This window comes from Rhinopithecus bieti, unplaced genomic scaffold (genome assembly GCF_001698545.2).
Source record: "Rhinopithecus bieti isolate Rb0 unplaced genomic scaffold, ASM169854v2 scaffold_1295, whole genome shotgun sequence".
Taxonomy (NCBI): domain Eukaryota; kingdom Metazoa; phylum Chordata; class Mammalia; order Primates; family Cercopithecidae; genus Rhinopithecus; species Rhinopithecus bieti.
In genome coordinates this window covers 768123-789679 of record NW_016803880.1, presented here as the reverse complement: position 1 = coordinate 789679, position 21557 = coordinate 768123, and the positions used below count along the sequence as shown (strand labels likewise).

Sequence of the window (21557 nt, the reverse complement as noted above, 5' to 3'; positions counted from 1 at the left end):
GCCTCCCGAGTAGCTGGGACTACAGGCACCGCCACCTCGCCCGGCTAATTTTTTGTATTTTTAGTAGAGACGGGGTTTCACCGTGTTAGCCAGGAGAGTCTCGATCTCCTGACCTCTTGATCCACCCACCTCGGCCTCCCAAAATGCTGGGATTACAGGCGTGAGCCACCGCGCCTGGCCAATTGGATGAAATTTCTAGTCACCAAGAAAGGGACAGAGGAGGAGAAACTGGTTGGCTGAGGGAAGAACGAAGAGGGTGCAAGGTGTTAATTCTAGCATGGAAATGTAATTACGTCAGGTGGGATCTCAAGGAGACTGGTGTGTTAGGCCGAGAGGAGCCTTGGAAACCATTGTTATGATGTAGAGCAGGGAGTGATGTACGGAGTTACAATTGGGAACCCAGTTCTAAGAATTGTACCACACCTGTAGTTTTGCCTAGACACAAGACTACTGCTACTAATGACAACAATAATCTTTAAGCGGAATATTTTATATATTGGTGCTGAGCTTAATGCTTTATATTTAATCCATTGTCACATTTAAATTTTCTCAAATAATGTGACATACGTACTAATACATTGCCTTCTTAGAGAAGTGGAAAATAATGAATCACCGGATCCTTCACTAAATAATGATCTCATCTAATACATTAGTATTTTTAATGATATGGTAATTCCCCTTTCACCCCAGAAGATTCTTTGGCACATTTCAGAACTCCATGGGCCAAAAAAAAAACCTGACACATAGTTTGGCTGGATAAATGGTGAAAGTTACATTTCACAGGATTACCCTTATGGCTGAGAGGATTTGGCTAACACTCATGGGAAAAGTCGGAAGATTGATAAAATCTTGCATTTATGAAGGGTTGAGGAAGTAGAAAAGGTTAACCTAGCAAAGTAATTTTTAAACCACTTTACTGTGCAGGCTTCTTTAGAAAATCTGATGGATACTACAAACCCCTTTCCATGAAAAAGGTACATCCAAGAGCATGCACATTCTTACAATTTTGAATAAAGTTGAAGTTCGTTGATAAAATAGGCTTAAGATGTGCCCCAGCATACACATGTTCAAATACTCTTCACAATTTGTTCTAAGGTACCCCTGCTTCCACTGCAAGGAAATTTTTTCTTCTCTCCTACTATAGTCAAATGTTGATATAACTGGAATTAAGCATTAGAGTATTTTTGAAGCATACACATATACGGTTTTTCTCACTTCCCAATTCAGGTGGAAGCAAATCTAAGTCCTTTCTTAAATTGACTTTTTGGAGGCCTTTGAGAATCCTCAAATGGATATCCTGGACACTAAGAATATGGGCAAATTGCACGCACCTTTAGTAAATTGTTGGTTATCCACATGTCAATTAATCCTTGTATACATTTAATAATATACTCGTATCTGTGAACCACTCCTTACAACTAAAACTAACTACGTGTTCAGGGAATATAAATAGATGTTAATATCAGCCTGAGAACAACATAATTAGTATGAGAAAGTAGCGCCAAAATAATTATATAACATACTACAAATTATCATCAAATTAGTATAAATTGATTCATCATTATTACATTGTCAAGATTTATCCAAAGTAATGAACTTATCAATTAACTGGCTCAAAGACTGTCAAAGGACTGGAGAAACTTTAAGAAAGAATGAACTGCTTAATTCATTTCCCATTTCTTTGAGAGCCTACTAAGTACAAGCAAGTTCTTTATATCTAAATGCTGGTAAGAGGATTCTTGGTCACGTGTATGCATGGAAGCTCAGAGCTGATGGAAATATTAGCAGGCTTTGATAATGTTATTTATAGATGAGGTGACTGAATTGAAGAGGCATCAATAGAATTTCTCGAAGCTGCCCGTTTACAGGATGTTAGCAACGCGGGTGATGTGAACATCATACTCTGATATGAAATTCCAGACCTGTCATTGAGTGTGTGACCTGAAGCCTCGTGTTCCTCATCTATGACATAGACTATTTTGAGAGGATAAAAAGAGATCATTCCAGTCAAACACACAGCACATTTTGCATGCAGGGAATACCAAATAAATGGTAGTTATTTTACTCTTTTAGGGAAAAAGCAGAACTTGCAAATGGGTCTCCCAACTTTCAGTCTAAGATTCTAGTCACCGTCCCTCACTGGCAGGAATATACCTATATAACAAACGTGCACATGTACCCCTGAACAGAAAACAAAAGTTCAAAAATAAATAAATACGTCATGCGTGGTGGCTCATGCCTGTAATCCCAGCACTTTGGGAGGCCGAGGCAGGCAGATCACCTGAGGTCGGGCGATTGAGACCAGCCTGGCCAACATAGAGAAACCCCATCTCTACTAAAAATACAAAATTAACTGAGCGTTGTGGCACATGCTTGTAATCTGAGCTGCTTGGGAGGCTGAGGCAGGAGAATCACTTGAACCTGCGAGGCGGAGGTTGCAGTGAGCCGAGATCACGCCACTGCACTCCAGCCTGGGCAACAAGAGCAAAACTCTGTCTCAAATAAAATAATAACTAAATAAATAAATAAATAAAAAGTTTTTTTAATTAAAAAAAGAAAGTAACTTTATGGTATTAGGCCAATTTGCAAGCATTGGATAGTTTTACGCTTGTTATATTCATTTTCAAGGTCTTTCTTTGCCTTAATGGGGCAGAGATTTGGGTTTTTATTCTTGTTGCTTCCACTGTTCTATCCCCAACACCTTCAATCAGTGCTCAACAAATAAGTATTGAATGAAGGAATACATTTCTCTACGATATCCCTGCCACATTCTCTACTTGGCCATGGGACATTTGATATAATTTGCATTTTTTTTCTTTTTTATTATACTTTAAGTTCTAGGGTACATGTGCACAACGTGCAGGTTTGTTACATGTGTATACATGTGCCATGTTGGTGTGCTGCACCCATCAACTCATCATTTACATCAGGTATAGCTCCCAATGCCATCCCTCCCCACTCTTCCCCACCCCAAAATAGGCCCCAATGTGTGATGTTCCCCTTCCAGAGTCCAAGTAATCTCATTGTTCACCATTTCTTAAGGAATTGTGTAAAGCTAGACATGATTGGATGTTTGAGAATAAAATGAAACACCTTCCTTCAAGAAGTGCAAGGCTTAACTAAAATATGTTTCAGGTTGCAATAAGACAAGAAACAGTTGACATCTTGTACACAACAGTTGCAGAAGAGGTTACATTTTTTTTTCCTTTCAAAGCCTCAGATAAGTTTTAAATCCCAGACCTGCCACTTGCTAGCTCTGTGACCTTGGGCAAGTTACAAAATCTCTCTGGGTTCTGTCAGTTTCTTCTATACAGAATTTTCTCATAAACATTACATGACTGATGCATTTAACCTGTTTAGCACAGTGCCAGCCTCCGGTACGTGTTCAGTATAAAATGGCCCCTGAGGTCTTTGGCCTATTCTATGTGTTTATGATGAAAAAAATGATTGACTTATAGATCTGACTTGGTGGGCACATGTTTACAATCTCTTAGCATAGTGTGCCATGCTTGACTTCATGTTTTCTATCATGAGAGATCACGGCCGATGGTTGCTTCTGTCTTATCTAAACGAGAGATGAAACCAATTTTACCATCTCTGTTTGCCATCATTACAGCCACTGGGCACAACATACATGAGGAGAGAATCAATGCACAAAATTATTTGATTAACTAGCATTGTCTTTGCACTTCCTAGCAGAGGAAAACCAGGCATTTAAGAAAACAAACAACAAAAAATTATTTTCTTCCTCGCCTTGTTTTTATGTTAATTGAAAGAGATAAAAAACAAAAAAGTGGATGAGGGGCATGCAAGAGCATGCAAGAGCATGCAAATGTTGACAGGAGAAAATGCAATATAGCTGTACAAACTATTTTGGTGCTAAATGTTTTATGGAGACGAATGGCTCAATTATAGCTAAATACTCGTTGCCACTAGCATTGTGGGAGAAAAAAACTTTCCTCGATTTGTTCATATAAAGGAGAGAGCGGGTTTTCTGAGTGTGAAACAGTGTGTTCATGCTCACCTGCTGGCCATTCTCCAGCTCAGGAAATTGGCCCAGTTCCCAGGGAGCTTCCCACTGAATGGAGCAAGGCAGTGCCACCTTGCTTTTCATCAGAAAACCATTAGGGATGGGTGCCTGAAATCGCGATTTGCTCACTCAATCCTACTATAGATTTAAAAGTAACTAGGCAGTTCTCCAAAGAGCCGAATTTATTTTCAGGAAGTGAAGTCACAGGCTCAGATGCATTACAGTTTCTTAATATTATAAGATTTCATAGTTGAATAAAGCTTTTCTTTCAGGGTAACAGAGGCGTGGAGGAGCAACTCACCTAAAGGTGCTTGGCAGAGATGAGAGTATAGCAGACTCACTGGGGTAGAAGAAAATATGACTTTGGGGATGATTTACTGAAAGAATCTAGAACAGTTCTTGGCTCATTCATTCGTTTGGTTCATGTATTCATTTGACAGAGCTGTACTGAACACTCGTTATGTGTCAAATAAAGTAGTAGGTGCTAGAGATTTGGGGGAAAAAGACAAAGAAGGTTTCTGTCCTCTTGGAACTTACAGTGTTGTAAGGGATATGGACAGCACGTGAGTAAATGTGTTAATTCACTATGATTTTTATTGTGGTGACAGAGCAAACTAAGTAGAATGAAGGGATATAGAGAATGAGAAGGGAGCTTCCTCTCTTTTATCTCTCAAGAGATATTCATGAAAACTTAGGTGGGAATGACTGGGAATTTAGAATGCTCCTGGATTTGGCAACCACAAGTGCAAAGGCTATGATGTGGGGAGAAAAGGCTGTGTCACGTGGCCAGAAAGGATGCCTCTGAAGTGGAGTATCAGATACTGGAGGCCAGCAAGAAGGCTGGAGAGAGAGGCAAGGTCAGCTCACGCAGGCCTTGGTACTTTCTATTTAAGTGTATGCTCAGTATATGGTAGATAAAATTATCTTAGCTTCAATTTTCAGTTGCAAAAGAGGAATAATACCGATCATATCAGAAGTTATTGGGTCACTTACATGAGATGGTTGCTTAGCACCCAGCATCCTGCTAGGCACAAGTTGGGAATTCCATAGGTAGCGCTTTCTTGCCCTTTGCTTCATTCTTTAAATTCATCTCATTTCAGCCATTCCCTCAGGAAAATCACACTCGGTATGAATGAGGGTGTATAAGAAAGATAAACAGCAAAGAGTCAGTGAAAGAGTAGTTGGACTTGGGGAAATGAGAGTGAGGAGGAGCAGTGGTTTCCACGGTGAAGGCAGGTTACAGAGAGAGCAGCATCTTTTCAAAGCATCAGGACCATGCTTCGAGGTGGTGGGTGGATATGTTGGGGAGAGGACACATGCAACCTTCTGGTTTATGGAAACTTTCCAAATGTAGAAATTCATGAAGAAAGTTCATATGAAAGCCCTATCTTCTGTAGCCTAATCAAGTCTTGACATTCAAATTTCAAATGAATTTTGGAGAAATAACTTCTCAGATTCTCATCATATAGTACTTGTTCAATATGAATAGAAATAATTACTTTGCTGGAGTAATTAGCATGCCCAAGAATAACTATAGACTTTTCCCCAATTTTTACTTTTGGATAAATGTTAAATATCTTTAAAGTGCCTTTGATTTCTTCGTTTCTTAAGAATCATTGAAAGGTGGGAAAATATGATAAAGGTGCAGGGAAATGCAGGATAATGATGGAAAATGCACATAAAGAGAGTACCACATTGACCTGGCAGAGAACTGTTCTTGGCAGTGATTTCAGTTACCAGAAAAGTAAAAACTATTAATACTAATCTTATCTAAAGAAGACCAGCAGCATATGGTCGTGTTTTTTTTTCCAGACATTTCTGAAAGCCTACTTCAGAATAGTCATCCATTCTGCTTGGGGGCCCTTCAGAGTAAAGTGAGCACACAGGCTCTGAGATGAGGCAGTCTGGAGACCACATGTCAGCCTAGCCAGGCTCAGAGAGTGATCTTATATGGATCACTTATCCTGTCTGAGCATCAGTTGCCTCACCTCGAAAGCGAGAATACCAAACTCACCTCAGGGGGTTGTTTGAGATTGATGCTATGATCATGTAGGATGCCATGCACCTTCGTTGGCACCTCTTAGGACCCTCGGTAAAAGAGGTAAGTCTCCTTCCTTTCCTTGGGTTCAAGGATTAGTGCGATGGCAGCCAGAATCAGGAACCAGAACTCCTGAGTCCTCAGCCTCCCTAGGGAACCTCTTAGCAGACAAGTCTCTGTTTCTACAGGTTTTTCTTCGGGGCAAATGGAGCAAGTTAAGCTGGATCACATAGAGTGCTTAGGCCTTACTTTGACCAGAACAGAAAAGTTCTGATGTCTCCAATATCCCATTTCAAGCACATCAGCCTCTGGAGGTTCCAATGAAGTCCCGTTAAGCTGACCTGAGTCCTCTGTAGTTATTCCAAAAAGAGCAATTGCCCTTTTACATGCAATACAGGAGGAATTTCATGCTAGGACCTTTAAACAAAAGGTTCTTATCTCCAAAATATTTGCAGATTATTAGTCTAGAACGAAAACAGGATGAGCCATCTCTTTAGTGTCTTCCTCCAAGCCTCACAGCCACTCTTAACACTAAAATGATTAGGAAAAGCAAACATAGGCTAAAACATAAGAGAGAGGATAGAGAGAAACACATCTGTGTCAGTGGCTGGCACAAAGCTGAACTAATCCTACTCCCTGCTGTCCCAGCTAGACATTTCTTGAGAGTGCCGCTCTTAGATATTTTGCTTTTGTTTTTGTCTTAATTGTCCTTTGAATGATGTAATCCCCAGGCTACTAGGAAAGAAGCACTTCTATCAAAGGAACTTCAAGTCCAAATTTAGTGAAATAGAAACAGCCCTTCCCTGTCATCACCGTACACTGCTCTTGCCTATTCCAGACCCGCCCTTGGGAGAGGTGTGGCCAGTTGTGTGAGACAAATGAGTATCTAGCAAAGAGAAGCCTCATCAGCAAATCATTCTCTTAAATCTAACAGACGTCCTCAACCTGTGTTACAACAGGCTCCTGGGAAGGGAAGCTTCTTTGCCTTTTGAGGGCTACACATAAATCTGGGTGTTTTTCTCAGTTCTGACCCACACACTTCATTACATCCTTTAATGAACTGTATTAACATTCTTAAATGAAGCCTTATGATAAAGGATTACTGATTGCATTTCTTTACCTTTAAAGTTCTTCAGTTGTTGACACTACTGCCACATGCTTGCTTGCTTTATGGAGAGATAATTTTAATATCTAAAGATTTGTTAATGTAACTATAGCGTAGAATTAAGAAACCAATACTCTTCTGCCTAACAGGAGTGACAGCATGTCATGGTGGAGAAAGCATTGGATGCATGACTCTGGCGATGTCATTTTATATCTTGCAAAGTGTGAGAATTAGATATGGTGATGTCTGTAATGGCTTTCAAATGCAACTTTGTGTTCCCAGCTTTATTTTATTTTATTTATTTATTTTTTGGGGGATGGAGTCTCGCTCTGTCACTCAAGCTAGAGTGCAGTGGCATAATCTTGGCTCGCTGCAACCTCCACCTCCCAGGTTCAAGTGATTCTCTTCCCTCAGCCTCCCAAGTAGCTAGGATTACAGGTGCCCGTCACCACACCCCGCTAATTTTTTTGTATTTTTAATAGAGACGGGGTTTCACCGTGTTGGCCAGGCTCGTCTTGAACTCCTGACCTCAAGTGATCCTCCTGCCTCAGCCTCCCAGCTCCAACTTTAAATAGATTTCTTTTTTATTCTAATCATCCAACAGATAATGGAAACATTTGGTTAACTTTTTTGACTGCCGATGTTCAGTGCAATTAAAAACTCAATTCTGAACTCAACGGTTGTGTGGAGGTGCTCTGCAAGTGTGAGATGGAGCACCAGAGAGTCAGGCCAGATGACTATTTGAAAAGAGCTCTTTCTAGTGATTCAAGAATTCACAGTTCTGCATTCCTGTAGAGGGGTTTATCTACTTATGAAATTACCGGCCCTTACCGTCAACAACATAGCAATCCCAGACCTTTTAAACAAAATAATACAATAACAGCTTGTGTTATTTAGATAAAAACATTGCCTATGCCACAATAACGACTGAAACATAAAGAGATGGCCGGCAGACCACATAAATAAAACCTGGCTATTTTTTCTTTCTTCCAAGTTCATTCATCTGATCTTTTATTAATGCTTCTATTTTAAACATCTCGCTCGCCTTTCCAGATGTTTATTACAAGATGTTTAGCAGTACCCACTAGTTGCCAGTAGAGGACCTTGTTCCATATATGACACCCCGAAATGTCTTCAGACATTGCTCTAAGTTTCCAGGGGGCAAAATCATTCTGGAGTGAGAAGTACTAGTCTATGCTTTTTTTTTTTTTCCTTCTAATTCTGAGTTTACTTTTTTGGCTTTTTTTTTTGAGTCGAAGTTTCACTCTTGTTGCCCAGGCTGGAGTGCCTGGAGTGCAATGGTGCGATCTCGGCTCACTGCAACCTCCGCCTTCCGGGTTCAAGCGATTCTCCTGCCTCCACCTCCCAAGTTGCTGACCTTACAGGCATGTGCCACCAGGCCGGCTAATTTTGTATTTTTAGTGGAAATGGGGTTTCTCCATGTTGGTCAGGCTGGTCTCGAACTCCCAACCTCAGGTGATCCCGCCTGCCTCGGCCTCCCGGTGAATTTGCTTTCTTAAGCATAAGACCAAGTGCTCAGAAAGTATTGTTCTATTGTTATTATTCTGAACATTACTCATGTCTTCATTTATATAGGATTTCACAATTTACTAAGTATTTCCACCCACATTGTGGAGATTAATGCATAGCAGTTTATTGTCTACAACAAATTAGAAGAAAGAGGCATCTTTTCTGTAACTGTCCCTGTATGCCTTTTTTATCGTGTTTGCAATCCTGCATGTTTGACAAAAGGGGTCTTGCCATGAGGAAGATGTATTTAGGACAAGTCAGGCATTGTGTAAATGAAATCTGCCGCAGTCTTTTCAAGAGACACGAGAGAGAGAGAGACACAGAGAGAGAGAGACAGAGAGAGAGACAGACAGAGAGAGAGAGAGAGAGAGAGAGAGAGAGAGAGAGAGAGAGAGATGATTAATCACCTCGAAATGATGTCCTCCTCTCATCTTCTGCTGGTAGGAGTCACATACCACTTGGTCCACCCATAGAAGCACACATTTATAACTAAGCACTCACATACGGCTTCACTGAAGCCCTGTGAACTCTCTGAGCCCCTTGCCTCTTTAAAAGGGTTCTGAAAATTATAATCTTCAGCCTAAACTGGACTGCTGCAGTTTTATTATGCTGCGTGAAGTGAAAACTAGATGGCATTTTTGAAAAATAGAAAATAACATTTCTCCCACACTTCCACCTCCTCCCTAGCCCTCTTACCTGCTTAAGGATTTCAGCGGCTGTTTCATGTGAACAATCAAATATCACATAGAACTCCTTGCCTTTCTTCATCTCCTTGAGTAAAGGCTTGGCATCTTTATTCCCAGAGGGCAGCTGGCGGATTTTGATTTTAATATTATATCTGGAGGGAGCTTTGATGAGCTCTTGTAGACGTATTAGACCTAGAAAATGACATCCAATCATGCAACGAGACTGTTCTGTCGACAGAGTATTGTTTATTGTCATCTATAGTTAAACTTGTTTCAACTCCAAAATGTACCCAGTGGCCACCTTCCTAACGGTTACACTCCTGACTTCCCATTTGTCACTCATCTTTCTGTGGTGGATCATACTATTTCCCCTTTGTGCGTATGTGTGGCTTGGAAGCATAATTTTCTCAGGAGCATTTTAAATTTATTTAGAATGCAATTGTCCTTTTCAGCTTTCAGCAAACACCTCCTATCTTTAACAAATCAAGCCTGCAACTGTAAAACTTGGTAAATAAAAAGTTGGTTGAAGTTTCCAAAGAGTTCGATGAAATAGATCACACCTGCTCACTCACAAAACCAATAGAATATGGAGATTTGTCGAGGCTATAAACTTCTGTAAGCCTTTTATTAAGTATTTATATAAAAAATACTCTTAACCAGCTAATTAGTCGGGTTGCTCTATATAATCTTTGAGTTCCTGCCATATAAACTATTTGTAAATGGCTCATGCTCATTACATTTTCTTCCTAATAATATTTGAAGGTTAAATGGGAAAATCCTACTTGATGTTTTTAAAAGACCATAGAATTTTTAGAAATTATGATCATAAAAGCAGAAACAGAATTTTAAAAAAATTCTCTATTGGTTATTGCAACAAAACATATATGTCTAACTAACTTGATGGAGAATGTTTGGTTTACCACAGGTGTGGATGTATTGATCTGCACGGTTTCCTAATAGAAGTGCTTTACTAGGGCAAGGAAAGCCACTGTGTAAAAGACTCCCTCTTATTTCCCCTAATGTTAACAGGTGCTCACTATGCTGCACCTTGGCTCTCAGAGTAAGGACTTCTGTCACACTGAAAAATTGAGGATTTTTTTATTTTTTTTGTATGCAGTTCTGTGCCTTCAGGGTTTGTCAGCTTTAGGTAATCAATAGGGAATATTAAGCTTCATGAGTATTCAGATGAAAATTGTGATATGTTCAGTGCAAGATTCAGCATGGATTCCAGCTACTGCCAAACTCACATTTTTCCTTTTCTTGTTTTACTTATGTAGCTACTTTTTTTTTTTTTTAACTAGACAGTACATTTTTTTGTGTGTGGCTCAAATGAGGAGAGGTTTCTCTACCACCGTAGTTAGGTTTGATTCTGATGTACAATAAATGTATAATGATATTGAACTTCAGAGTTAAATGTGTGGGAGTGGTAGAATGGGAGGGTAGTTGCTGTAGAACCTTATCAAGATTTAGGGCTCATGATCTGATATGGCTTGGCTCTGTGGCCCCACTCAAATCTCATCTCGAACTGTAATCCCCATGTTTCGGGGGAGGAACTTGGTGGGAGGCGACCGGATCATGGGGGCGGATCTCCCCCATGACATTCTTGTGATAGTGAGTGAATTTTCACGAGATCTGATGGTTTAAAAGTGTGGCACTTCCCCCCTTGCTCTCTCTCTCTTTTCTGCCAACATGTATGACATTTCTTCCTTCCCCTTTACCTTCCACCATGATTGTAAGTTTCCTGAGGCCTCCCCAGCCATGTGGAAGTATGAGTCAATTAAACCTCTTTTCGTTATAAATTACTCAGTCTCAGGTAGTTATTTATAGCTGTGTGAAAATGGACTAATACATGAACCTTTTCTCTTTTACACAAAATTGAATTGCTAGAATAATAGGCTTCCTGGATTCTTGCTCCTTTTCAAATCAGTGAATGTGGTTGAAGTCCCTCAGGCACTTATAATCACCTGCTTGTCTTCTCACTTCCAGAGCCACGTCCTGAACTGCGGAGGAACATTAAAAATGAAAGAAAATATAGAACGTGGGTTCATATATTTGTTATTTGTAATATGTGTTAATCTTTGAAATAATCCTATGATGTAACCATTATTATTATTATTATTTAAATGAGGAATTCAGGGCCCAGAGTAGTTAAGTAACTTACAAACATAGTTAAGTAACTTACAAAGATAGTTAAGACGAATCCTGGATTAAAATTGCTGTTTGTGAATCCAACACTTAATCTGTTGACATCATCATCCTGCCTTATAAATACAAGTTGTTGGTGCTGAGGGAACAGATACGGTTTAGGACTGTTTGATGAGATGGAGAAAAAATAGAGACTTCAGGCTGCCTGAGTTTCTCTCCTGTTTTCTCTCTTCACCCACCTGCTTGGCAATCACATAGATTTTTTTTTCATGACTATAACCACAAGGGACAGTTTAATGTGGTCTCTAAATAACATGGAGAAAACATTTAAAAAGTGCATTTCGTGTACTGCAATGAACTGCTCTCTTTTTCTGTGTTGAATAGAATGTCACATCTTTCTATCATGATGACTTACATATTTATGGGATTTAAAGTTGACATACATTTTCTCACTTCTTTCATTTATTTTTATGGGAAAACATTTGCTGGATGCTCATTAGATGCCAAGCTTCATGTTAGGCCCTGAGGGTGCAAGACAACACAACCTGCTTCAGAGTCCTCACAGCCAGTAGGAGAATTTTATCCCTGCTCTCTTGAGGTAGATGGGGCATCAATTACCACTTAATTTTACAGATTATGAGCTAAGGCTGCTGCAGGCTGGAGTAACTTGCTCAAGGTTATATAGCTAATAAATGGCAGACCCAGGGATTAAGGCCAAATCCACCTTCTGATACCAAATTTAGGGCTCTTTCCTCCAAATCAGCGGCCCCTCCCAACTTTAGGATCTCTCGTCAACTGACTGAATGAAAAACTAATTAACAAACTGACTAACTATATTAATAAATAGCTATATAAGTAAACAGAGAAAGAACATTTTAGACCAGCACACAATATTAAATCCTTATTTGGTACACTAGACCATTAATAAACACACCCCCCCAAATGTGACCATTAACTTTTATAATTGTTTCATAAAAGAAGATATATTTTAATACCAATAGAGGAAATGGGAGAACAATTCAGTCCGAAAGACTAGTTTCTAATTGGAATAAATTTATCTTTTACAAAAAGCTCACTGTTAAACTCCTACTTTTCTCCTTTTGCCAGTATATAGGTAAATTAGCTTCAGAAAGGGGAGGATCAGCAGATTTAAAGATTAGGGACCGAAACTGGGGAAGAACAAAGAACAGGGAAGGAGTGAGTTTTACATTTCTCTTCCTGAAGCAATTGTTTGCTTAAGAAAAGCCTTTCTGCCTTCATTAGCAAATGATGGAGAATTTACAATTCAAAAGACACAGTAGACAAAATTTAGAGAAAGCTTTCCCTTATATTTGCATTTTGCAGCAATCCATCAGTCATTTACATTTCGTTGTAATGAGCAGTTAAAAATCATTTGCTAAACAAATAATTACTTCAGAGGAAGGACATTGATTTAGGCACAACACCTAGCTTTGCTAATCCTCCCGTGTGTGGAGTGACCCAGCCCTGCCGGGACCCCAGTTGCAGTGAATGGTAAAGGTACGTGGTATGCTGATAAGGTGAATTTTTTTCTGGCTCACTGAGATGGAGAGAATTTAAAAATAAAATGTAGATAAGAGAGAGCCAGACAAACCCAATAGAGGGACATTCAACAATAAATCTGACCTGGACTCTTTAAAAATGTCAGTGTCATATATGGCAAAAGAAAGCTGAATTGTCTGAATCAAAGGAGATGAAAGGGATTGACAACTGAATGCCATTTGTGATCCTGGGACAACTAGCAAATATATACTATTATTTTGCCAATAATAATATTAGCAAATATATATTTCTATGTATTTAGGTAACATTATTATGTTATTGTTAAGTCTTCTGTACTTGATAATTGTAGTGTGGTTGTAACAAGAAAGGTCCTTCCTAGGAAATTCATGCTAATGTATTTATAGGGAAAAAGGTCAAGATGTCTGCAGCTTACTTTCAAATGGTTCAACAGTGCTACTACTTAGTATTATTTTTATTGTCGTAGGTGTTTCTATGTTAAGAGAATGATAGAGCATTACAGCAAATGAGGCCAAATGATAATAAATGATGAATCTAGGTGAAGGGTATACAGGAGTTTATTGTACATGTCCTGCAATTTTTCTCTAAGTTCAGATCTTTCTAAATAAAAAGACAAAACGTACAGATACAAAATAATATCATAAAAGTCTCTTCCACTTGTATCCCCAAGAACGAAATTGGAAATGCAACTTTGGTTGAATAAATGCTTTACAGAAAGAAGGCTGTTTTTTTTCACATGAATTTGAGCTAAGCTCTGCATATAGATACAACTTTCAAAAATATCCAAATGGCCAATTCTAAACACTTGCTTTGGCCGCCTGTCTACTCTGTGTTCTCAGATGTGACACAGAAAAAATGCTGATTTGCATGCACATTGGGTAACTCAGGCAACAGGTGAAGCATATGGAGGAGGAAAAAAAACCTCTGCTATTTCCAGTGAGCATTGAAAATTTCCTATGCCTTCCTTTTAAGTAATAACAAACTTTGCTATTTAGATTGCCCCTTTTTATGAAGTCTGCTCCATGCCTTATAAGTAGCGAAATAAACCCTAGAATATACTTCTGAGGTGAATAGGTGTCAGTGCTATTTCACAGTGAGGAAAGTGAGGCATGGTGAGGTTAATTGTTTGGATTGGCCCTGAAAATGGGTCACAAATAGCAGGAATTGGAAGAGACCTTCAGGTCAAACTCCTCTTGATGCATGAGTCCCCTCTACACAGCCACTGCTGAACACCTCTCAGTGTGAGAAATTCTCTACCTTACACCGCAGTCCAATCCGTTTCTCAATAGCTTTAGCTATCTTTAATGAGTCTCAGTTCAAAAGAAAAGTACCTAGGTTTTCTTGAGTCTTAATCCAATGTCCTGTTTGTTAAACCATCAGTGAGTCTGATGCCATAAACATGAATGTAATAAACCACTGGGACCCAAAGATCAGGTTGCACATTTTAAACGTTAATTTCTTCTCTATTTGAACTTGGAAATATGCAAAATGGCATTTCATAAACTTGTGGGTATATTAATATACCCAAATCTAATAGGATTCTTAAGGGGATCTGTGCATCCTCCAGAGCAGAGGAAAAATCAAAACTGAAAAATGAAAATGGGTATGTGAGCGAATTACCTGCGGAAATACAACATTTTTAAAGTGCAGATCTTCATAGATAGGGTTTTTTCAGAAGTGCAACAGAGAAAGCAAGTGGGAGTCTTCCCAAAAGAAAAATTGTGTACCTTGGTTACAAAGGACCTTATAAGAAGAATCTAGTCTAAATATTCAAGAAAGTATATTGCACTCCACCAGTATATGTTGGTGCTGAATTCTCGTTAAGCTTCAACAGTAGCTAAAATTAATATGCTTGGCCTGCAATACCTAAAGATTGGTTTCCTGGGCAGAGTTCTGAATGTTTAAGTAGAGTTCTGGTCAAAGAACCGAGGTGGGAGATATGAAGGGTAGAAAAAAGTGAGTCCAGAGAAAAAAAGAAGCTATAATTTATTGTTTTTTTGCTGTTGAGTTTTAAGAATGGTCCTTCCATCCTTGGGCTATTTCAAGTGGAAAGGTGGGACAGCAAGTAGCAGAAGAAGAGTTTTGGCTATCACAAGTGGTCATAACGATACAATGGGGTGAGTGGTGATGACAGAAAGTGAAAAGAGTCATTTATTTGGCACTGACTGTGTATAGCATATCTTGCATTTTAGCTTGACTACTCATACCAAAGTTGATTTTCTTTGAGTCCAAAGTTAAGGCTTCTGTGAAGATTCTTGGTTCTGGAAGAGTATATTTATTTCTGTTTTCTATGGGAAAATGGAAGGAACTATGATACACAGAGTTTTTAAAAACTAAGTCAGTACTTAAATGCAGCTGTAAGAGCAGATACTTTACTCACTCACAGGCTGGTTGAGCACATTAACTGAGTTAATAATCTATTTAGGACAGTGCACATAGTCAGCACTCAAGAATTTAGTTACTGTTATTTTCGTGATTTTCATTTCGTGTATGTTTTCTCCCAGGGTTGATTGTTTTTTTCAATCTCTGCCGCTGTTAGGGATGCTAATCTCATTTCAAATTAATCCTTACAGTAAAGCTTGGAGACTATATTTGACGTGATGACTAACAACTCTTCACTGCAGGCTGCATTTTAGAAATCTCATGGCTGTGATGTGTTGAGAAAAATGACTTAAGTAAACAAAGATAAACTTATCAAGGTTGATGTGTTATAAATTCAGGGCTAGAGGCATCTGGTGTTCATTTCCTTGATGTATCCATCCAGTCCTATCTATAGGCTAAGGACACTCAAATTTGTGTCTCCAGCCCAGACCTGTTTTCTAGACTCTAGACTCATGTATTAACTACCTGTTCTTACCTTCATTCAGATGTCTGATAGATATCTGAAACTCAAACTTAACAGGTTAATGACTCAATTTCTGATATCATTCTTATTTCCTCAAACCAGTTCCACCTATAACCTCTATTTCAGGTAATGACAACTCCATCCTTCAGCTCAGGACAAAAAGATCAAGCTTTTATTTCTCTCTTTCTTCTTTCCTAACCTGTACTCCCTCAGGATATCATTATTATTTTGAGTTCATTTTTGATTCTTTTAATCTACACGTATGAATTAAACCATAACCTGCCTCACCAACACCATGGCATCAATATTTTCTCAGACTGGAACATGGTCTTCCTGTTTTTATCCTCCATTTAAAAATAAACTTAACATATGGCATTTGTCTTGTGTCTAAGGAATACAAAGTGTTTTTCTTGACATTTGATTTAACTGAAACACTGGGCCAAACTTTGATATTTCAGAGGAGTTTGCCATAGGAGGGAATACACTTGCTATCTTCCCTGTTAAACAGGTTAATCTCTTGAGGCAACCTGAGCTGTCCCAAGTTCCTTAAGTCATTGAGTTCCTTAAATCAAAATAAGTGTCATACAGACCCAAAGGTTGTACTGGATACTCAAAAAGACATCTTAAAATAGTAGTGAAAAGATAAAATGCGTGCAGTTGAGAATATCCATGATGATGTTTGTGCAGTTTCCTCAAAGACCCTACAATGTTTGAGCAATCATTCAAACACAGTCCAATGTCACCACATAAATGAAGAAAAAGAAAAGAGGACATGGTCATATGTAATAAAAACTTTCAAGTGGGGAACACATTCAAATATCCTCTCAGATATTATGCCGGCTGTACATTAAAAATGTTTCCAGAACCTGAGCGTATCTTACTCCTCTACCGTATTGCCTCCATCTCTTCCCTGAGTTTCTAGAGGAGCCATCTGGCAGGTTGCTATGTTTCTACCTTTGCCTCTGTAGAGTGTACAGTGATTCTTTTACTCCTACTACTCTTCAAGATCAGGCTCTCCTTATCTGAGGTTTTGCTTTCCATGATTTTAGCGACCCACAGTCAATCGTGGTTTAAAAATATTAAATGGAAAATTCCAGAAATAATTCATAAGTTTTCAATTGCATGCCCTTCTGAATAGCATGATGAAGTCTTGTACCATCCTGCTCTGTCCACACGGGACGTGAATCATTTCATCACTGTTGTTGTTAGTCTCTTACTGTGCCTAACTTATAAATTCAACTTTATTATAGGTATCATTCATACAAGTGCTATATATACAAACATAGAACAAGTGCTTAGGTATGTATGTATAGAAATAAACATAGCAGGCTGGGCGAGGTGGCTAACGCCTATAATCCCAGCACTTTGGGAGGCCAAGGCAGGCGGATCAAGAGGTCAGAAGTTCAAGACCAGCCTGGCCAACATGGTGAAACCCCATCTCTATTAGAAATACAAAAATTAGCTGGGCGTGGTAGCAATTACCTGTAATCCCAGCTACTGGGGAGGCTGAGGCAGAAGAATTGCTTGAACCCAGGTGGTAGAGGTTGCAGTGAGCTGAGATCGTGCCACTGCATTCCAGCCTGGATGACAGTGCAAGACTCTGTCTCAAAAATAAAATAAAATAAAAAAATAAACGTAGCATATATAGGGGTCAGTACTATCCGTGGTTTCGGGCATCCACTGGAGGTCTTGGAATGTATCCCCTTAGGATGAGTAGAGACTACTGTAGAATGTTACTCTAATCTTACCCACCCTCTGCTTAAAGTTCTTCCATGGCTTCCCATTCCAGGCAGAGCACAAGCTCCTCCAGTGGTTTACAGAGTCCTCCATGACCTACAAGGCCCTCCTCTCCGACCATCTCTTCTATCTCCCTTCCCCTCTTACTCTGATCCATCCACCCTGGCCTTCTTGCTGTTGCTCTGATGTATCAGGCACACTCTTACCTGAGACATTAGCTGTTCTCTCTGCCTAGAACCGCCTTCTCTCTCACAGTACGTGGTTCACTTCCTCAGCTCCTTGCAGCCTTTGCTCAAGCCTCATCTGTGCAATGTGACATGACCTTTAATTCTGCAAACCACATTCTGGCTTCCAGATTCTCTTCAATCTGCTCTACTTTTTCTTTCTTGCACAGCACTCACCACCGTTTAACAATTATAATCATTTTATATAGAAAGAAAAAATTGTTTATTATTCCCATAGAACCTAAGTTCCTTGAAGTCAGTGGGTTCTGTCTGTTTTATTCACTAATGTATTCCACTGCTTAGAACAATGCCCCGTACCAATATTTATTGGTGTGTCCAATAAATATTTGTGGAATGACAGACTGACAGCATTAGTAAAGGTGAAGAAATGTATGATTTACCAGGGTGGCATCATGATGGGACAGTGCAGTGGCAATTTCGGTTTTAGAAAAACAATTTATCCAAAGTTGGGAACAACTGTATGTGCCTTCCAGGGTAACCTCTCGGGTACTGCAGGAATCCCTATCAGGACCTGCCTGTGACAGGGTGTCCCAAGCCTGGACTTGAACTCTTCCAGATCAGGCTGTTAAATATTTTGGAGAGAAATGCATTTCATCCCCTGAGAGATCTGGTGATTAAAAGTTAATTCTTTCAGTGATGCTAAAGTTGCTTCCCTCAATCCTTCATCCACTTTGCCCATGAAAGCCCAGAGGACTAGCTAAAGCTTCTATTTCATGACCCTTTAGATTTCAGTCTTCAGTAGCCATTAACTTCTATGTCCTTGTGTTTTTCCTTTGCAGCCCAAACATTTTAGTTATTTTAGACTTACTCACATACTCTGTACATGAGTATTCTCAATGTTCACATATTTATAAGGAAGTAAGGGATGACGTCGTTGTGAATTTTGGGAGGTGGGCCTATCCACAGGTAAATTTTAGAACAGGAAAGTTCCTATTTGAAGCACCCTGTTTCTTCTTTTGCTTACATAATTTTTGTCTAAATATTTAGCTTAATGGTGTCTATAACAAGAATTCAAGATGTTATTCTTCTCCCTACTCAATAAATAATGCTGGGATAACTTGCTAGCCATATGTAGAAGAATAAAACAAGAACCCTATCTTTCACCATATACGAAAATTAACTTAAGAAGAATTAAAGATTTAAATGTAAGACCTCAAACTATAAAAATTCTAGGCTGGGCGTGGTGGTTCACGCCTGTAATTCCAGCACTTTGGGAGGCTGAGGCAGGCAGATCATGAGGTCAGGAGATCAAGACCATCCTGGCTAAGATGGTGAAATCTTGTCTCTACTAAAAATACCAAAAAATTAAATTAGCCAGGCATGGTGGCGGGCGCCTGTAGTTCCAGCTACTTGGGAGGCTGAGGCAGGAGAATGGTGTGAACCCGGGAGGCAGAGCTGCAGTGGGCCGAGATCACACCACTGCACTCCAGCCTGGGAGACAGAGCGAGACTCTGTCTCAAAAAAAAAAATTCTAAAGAAAACCTAAGGAATACCATTCTGTACATTGTTTTTGGCAAATACGTCATGACTAAGTTCTCAAGAGAAATTGCAACAAAAACAAACACTGACAAGGGAGACCCAATTAAACTAAAGAGCTTCTGCACAGCAAGAGAAATTATCAACAGAGTAAACAGACAACCCACAGAATGGGAGAAAATGTGTGCAAACTATGCATCCAACCAAAGTCTCATATTCAGAATCTATAAAGAACTGAAATCAACAAACAGAAAATAACCCCATTAAAAGTGGGCAAAAGATGTGAACAGACACTTTTCAAAAGAAGACACACAAGCGGCTAAAGAACATATGAAAAAGTGCTCATCATCACAGATCATCAGAGAAATGCAAATAAAAATCACAAGCAGTCACAACAGCTGTTATTAAAAAGTCAAAAGACAACAGATGTTGGTGAGGCTGTGGTGAAAAGGGAACACTTATATACTGTTGGTGGGAATTTAAATTTGTTCAGCCACTGTGGGAAGCATTTTGGAGATTTCTCAAAGAACCTGAAACAGAACTGCCATTTGGCCCAGGAATCCCATTACTGGGTATATATCCAAAAGAAAATCATTCTTCCAAAAAACCTACAAACTCAGATGTTCATTACAGCACTATTCACAATAGCAAAGTCATGGAATCAACCTAGATGCCCATCAGTGGTGGATTGGATAAAGAAAATGTGGTACATATACACCATGAAATACTATGCAGCCATAAAAAAGAATAAGCTCATGTCCTTTGCAGCAACATGGATGCAGCTGGAGGCCATTATCCTAAGTGAATTAACACAGGAACAGAAAACCAAATGCCCATGATCTTACTTATAAGTGAAAGCTAAACATTAGGTACACATGGACACAAAGATGGAAACAATAGACACTAGGGACTACTAGAGGAGGCAGCAAGGGCTGAAAAAGTACCTATTGGTAACTACCTGTGCTCACTCTCTGCATGGGTGACAGGATCATTTGTACTCCAAACCTCAACATCATGCAATATACCCATGCCACAAACCTTCATATGTACCCTTTAATCTAAAACAAAAGTTGAAATTATTAAATATTGTCCTTTTAGATATTTACATATGCAAATCCTCCATGGTATGAAAGGCTTAATGGTAGGGTTCAGCACAGTGCTACCAGGAAAGAGTTATTTTGGCAGGGCCTTTGCACTGGCTGTTCCCTCTGCCTGATGTCTGAAATGCTCTCCCCCAGGTATCTACATGATTTGTTTTTTATCCTCTTTAAATTTTTACTCAAATGGTATTTTCTAGAGCACTTCCCTGGTATTCTTACACAAAATTGTAAATCCCATCTCTACTGTCAGTCTCCCAAATACCATTTGCTGCTTTATTTTTCTTCATAACATTTTCTACTACCTATCATACTAAATATTTACTATATATTTTGTTCAATAGAGAAACAGACTGTGGATTCCATGAAGTCAGATATTTTGTGTGTGTGATTTATCCCCAGTATTTAGGATAATGCCTGGCAGTAAATATCTATGAAACAAGGGAATCTATCATCTCTATCTATCTATCTATCTATCTATCTATCTATCTATCTATCTATCATCTATCTACCCTTTATCATTTATCTATTTAGCTATCTGTCAACTATATTCACTATTTATCAACTTGCTATCTAATTGATCATCTACCTATCATCTATCTATCTAATCTATCATCTGGTTATTTATATATATCTATCTAATCTATCATTTACCTATCAGCTGTTAGTTGGTGCAAAGTCATTGCAGTTTTTGCCACTACTTTTAATAGTAAAAACGAAATTACTGGTTTTTTTTTTTTTGAGACGGAGTCTCGCTCTGTCACCTAGGCTGGAGTGCAGTGGTACGATCTTGGCTCACTGCAAGCTCCGCCTCCTGGGTTCACGCCATTCTCCTGCCTCAGCCTCCCGAGTAGCTGGGACTACAGGCGCCCGCCACCACCCCCGGCTAATTTTTTTTTCGTATTTTTAGTAGAGACAGGGTTTCACCATGTTAGCCAGGATGATCTTGATCTCCTGATCTCCTGATCTGCCCGCCTCGGCCTCCCAAAGTGCTGGGATTACAGGCGTGAGCCACCGCGCCCGGCTGCAAAAACGCAATTACTTTTACACCAACCTAATATCTACCTATAATGATCTATTTTCA

At 39.3% G+C, this 21557-nt stretch overlaps 1 protein-coding gene across 5 annotated transcripts in view; it reads right to left on the bottom strand.

Annotated features, from left to right (window-relative positions):
- GRIK1 (glutamate ionotropic receptor kainate type subunit 1) overlaps positions 1–21557 on the bottom strand; it is a 416597-nt gene that overhangs the window by 128286 nt on the left and 266754 nt on the right. For all 5 annotated transcript variants that reach the window (XM_017856143.1, XM_017856153.1, XM_017856176.1 and 2 more), the window contains exon 4: positions 9400–9581. In XM_017856143.1, the coding sequence (XP_017711632.1) occupies positions 9400–9581 (182 nt within the window). The remainder of the gene's footprint in view (positions 1–9399; positions 9582–21557) is intronic.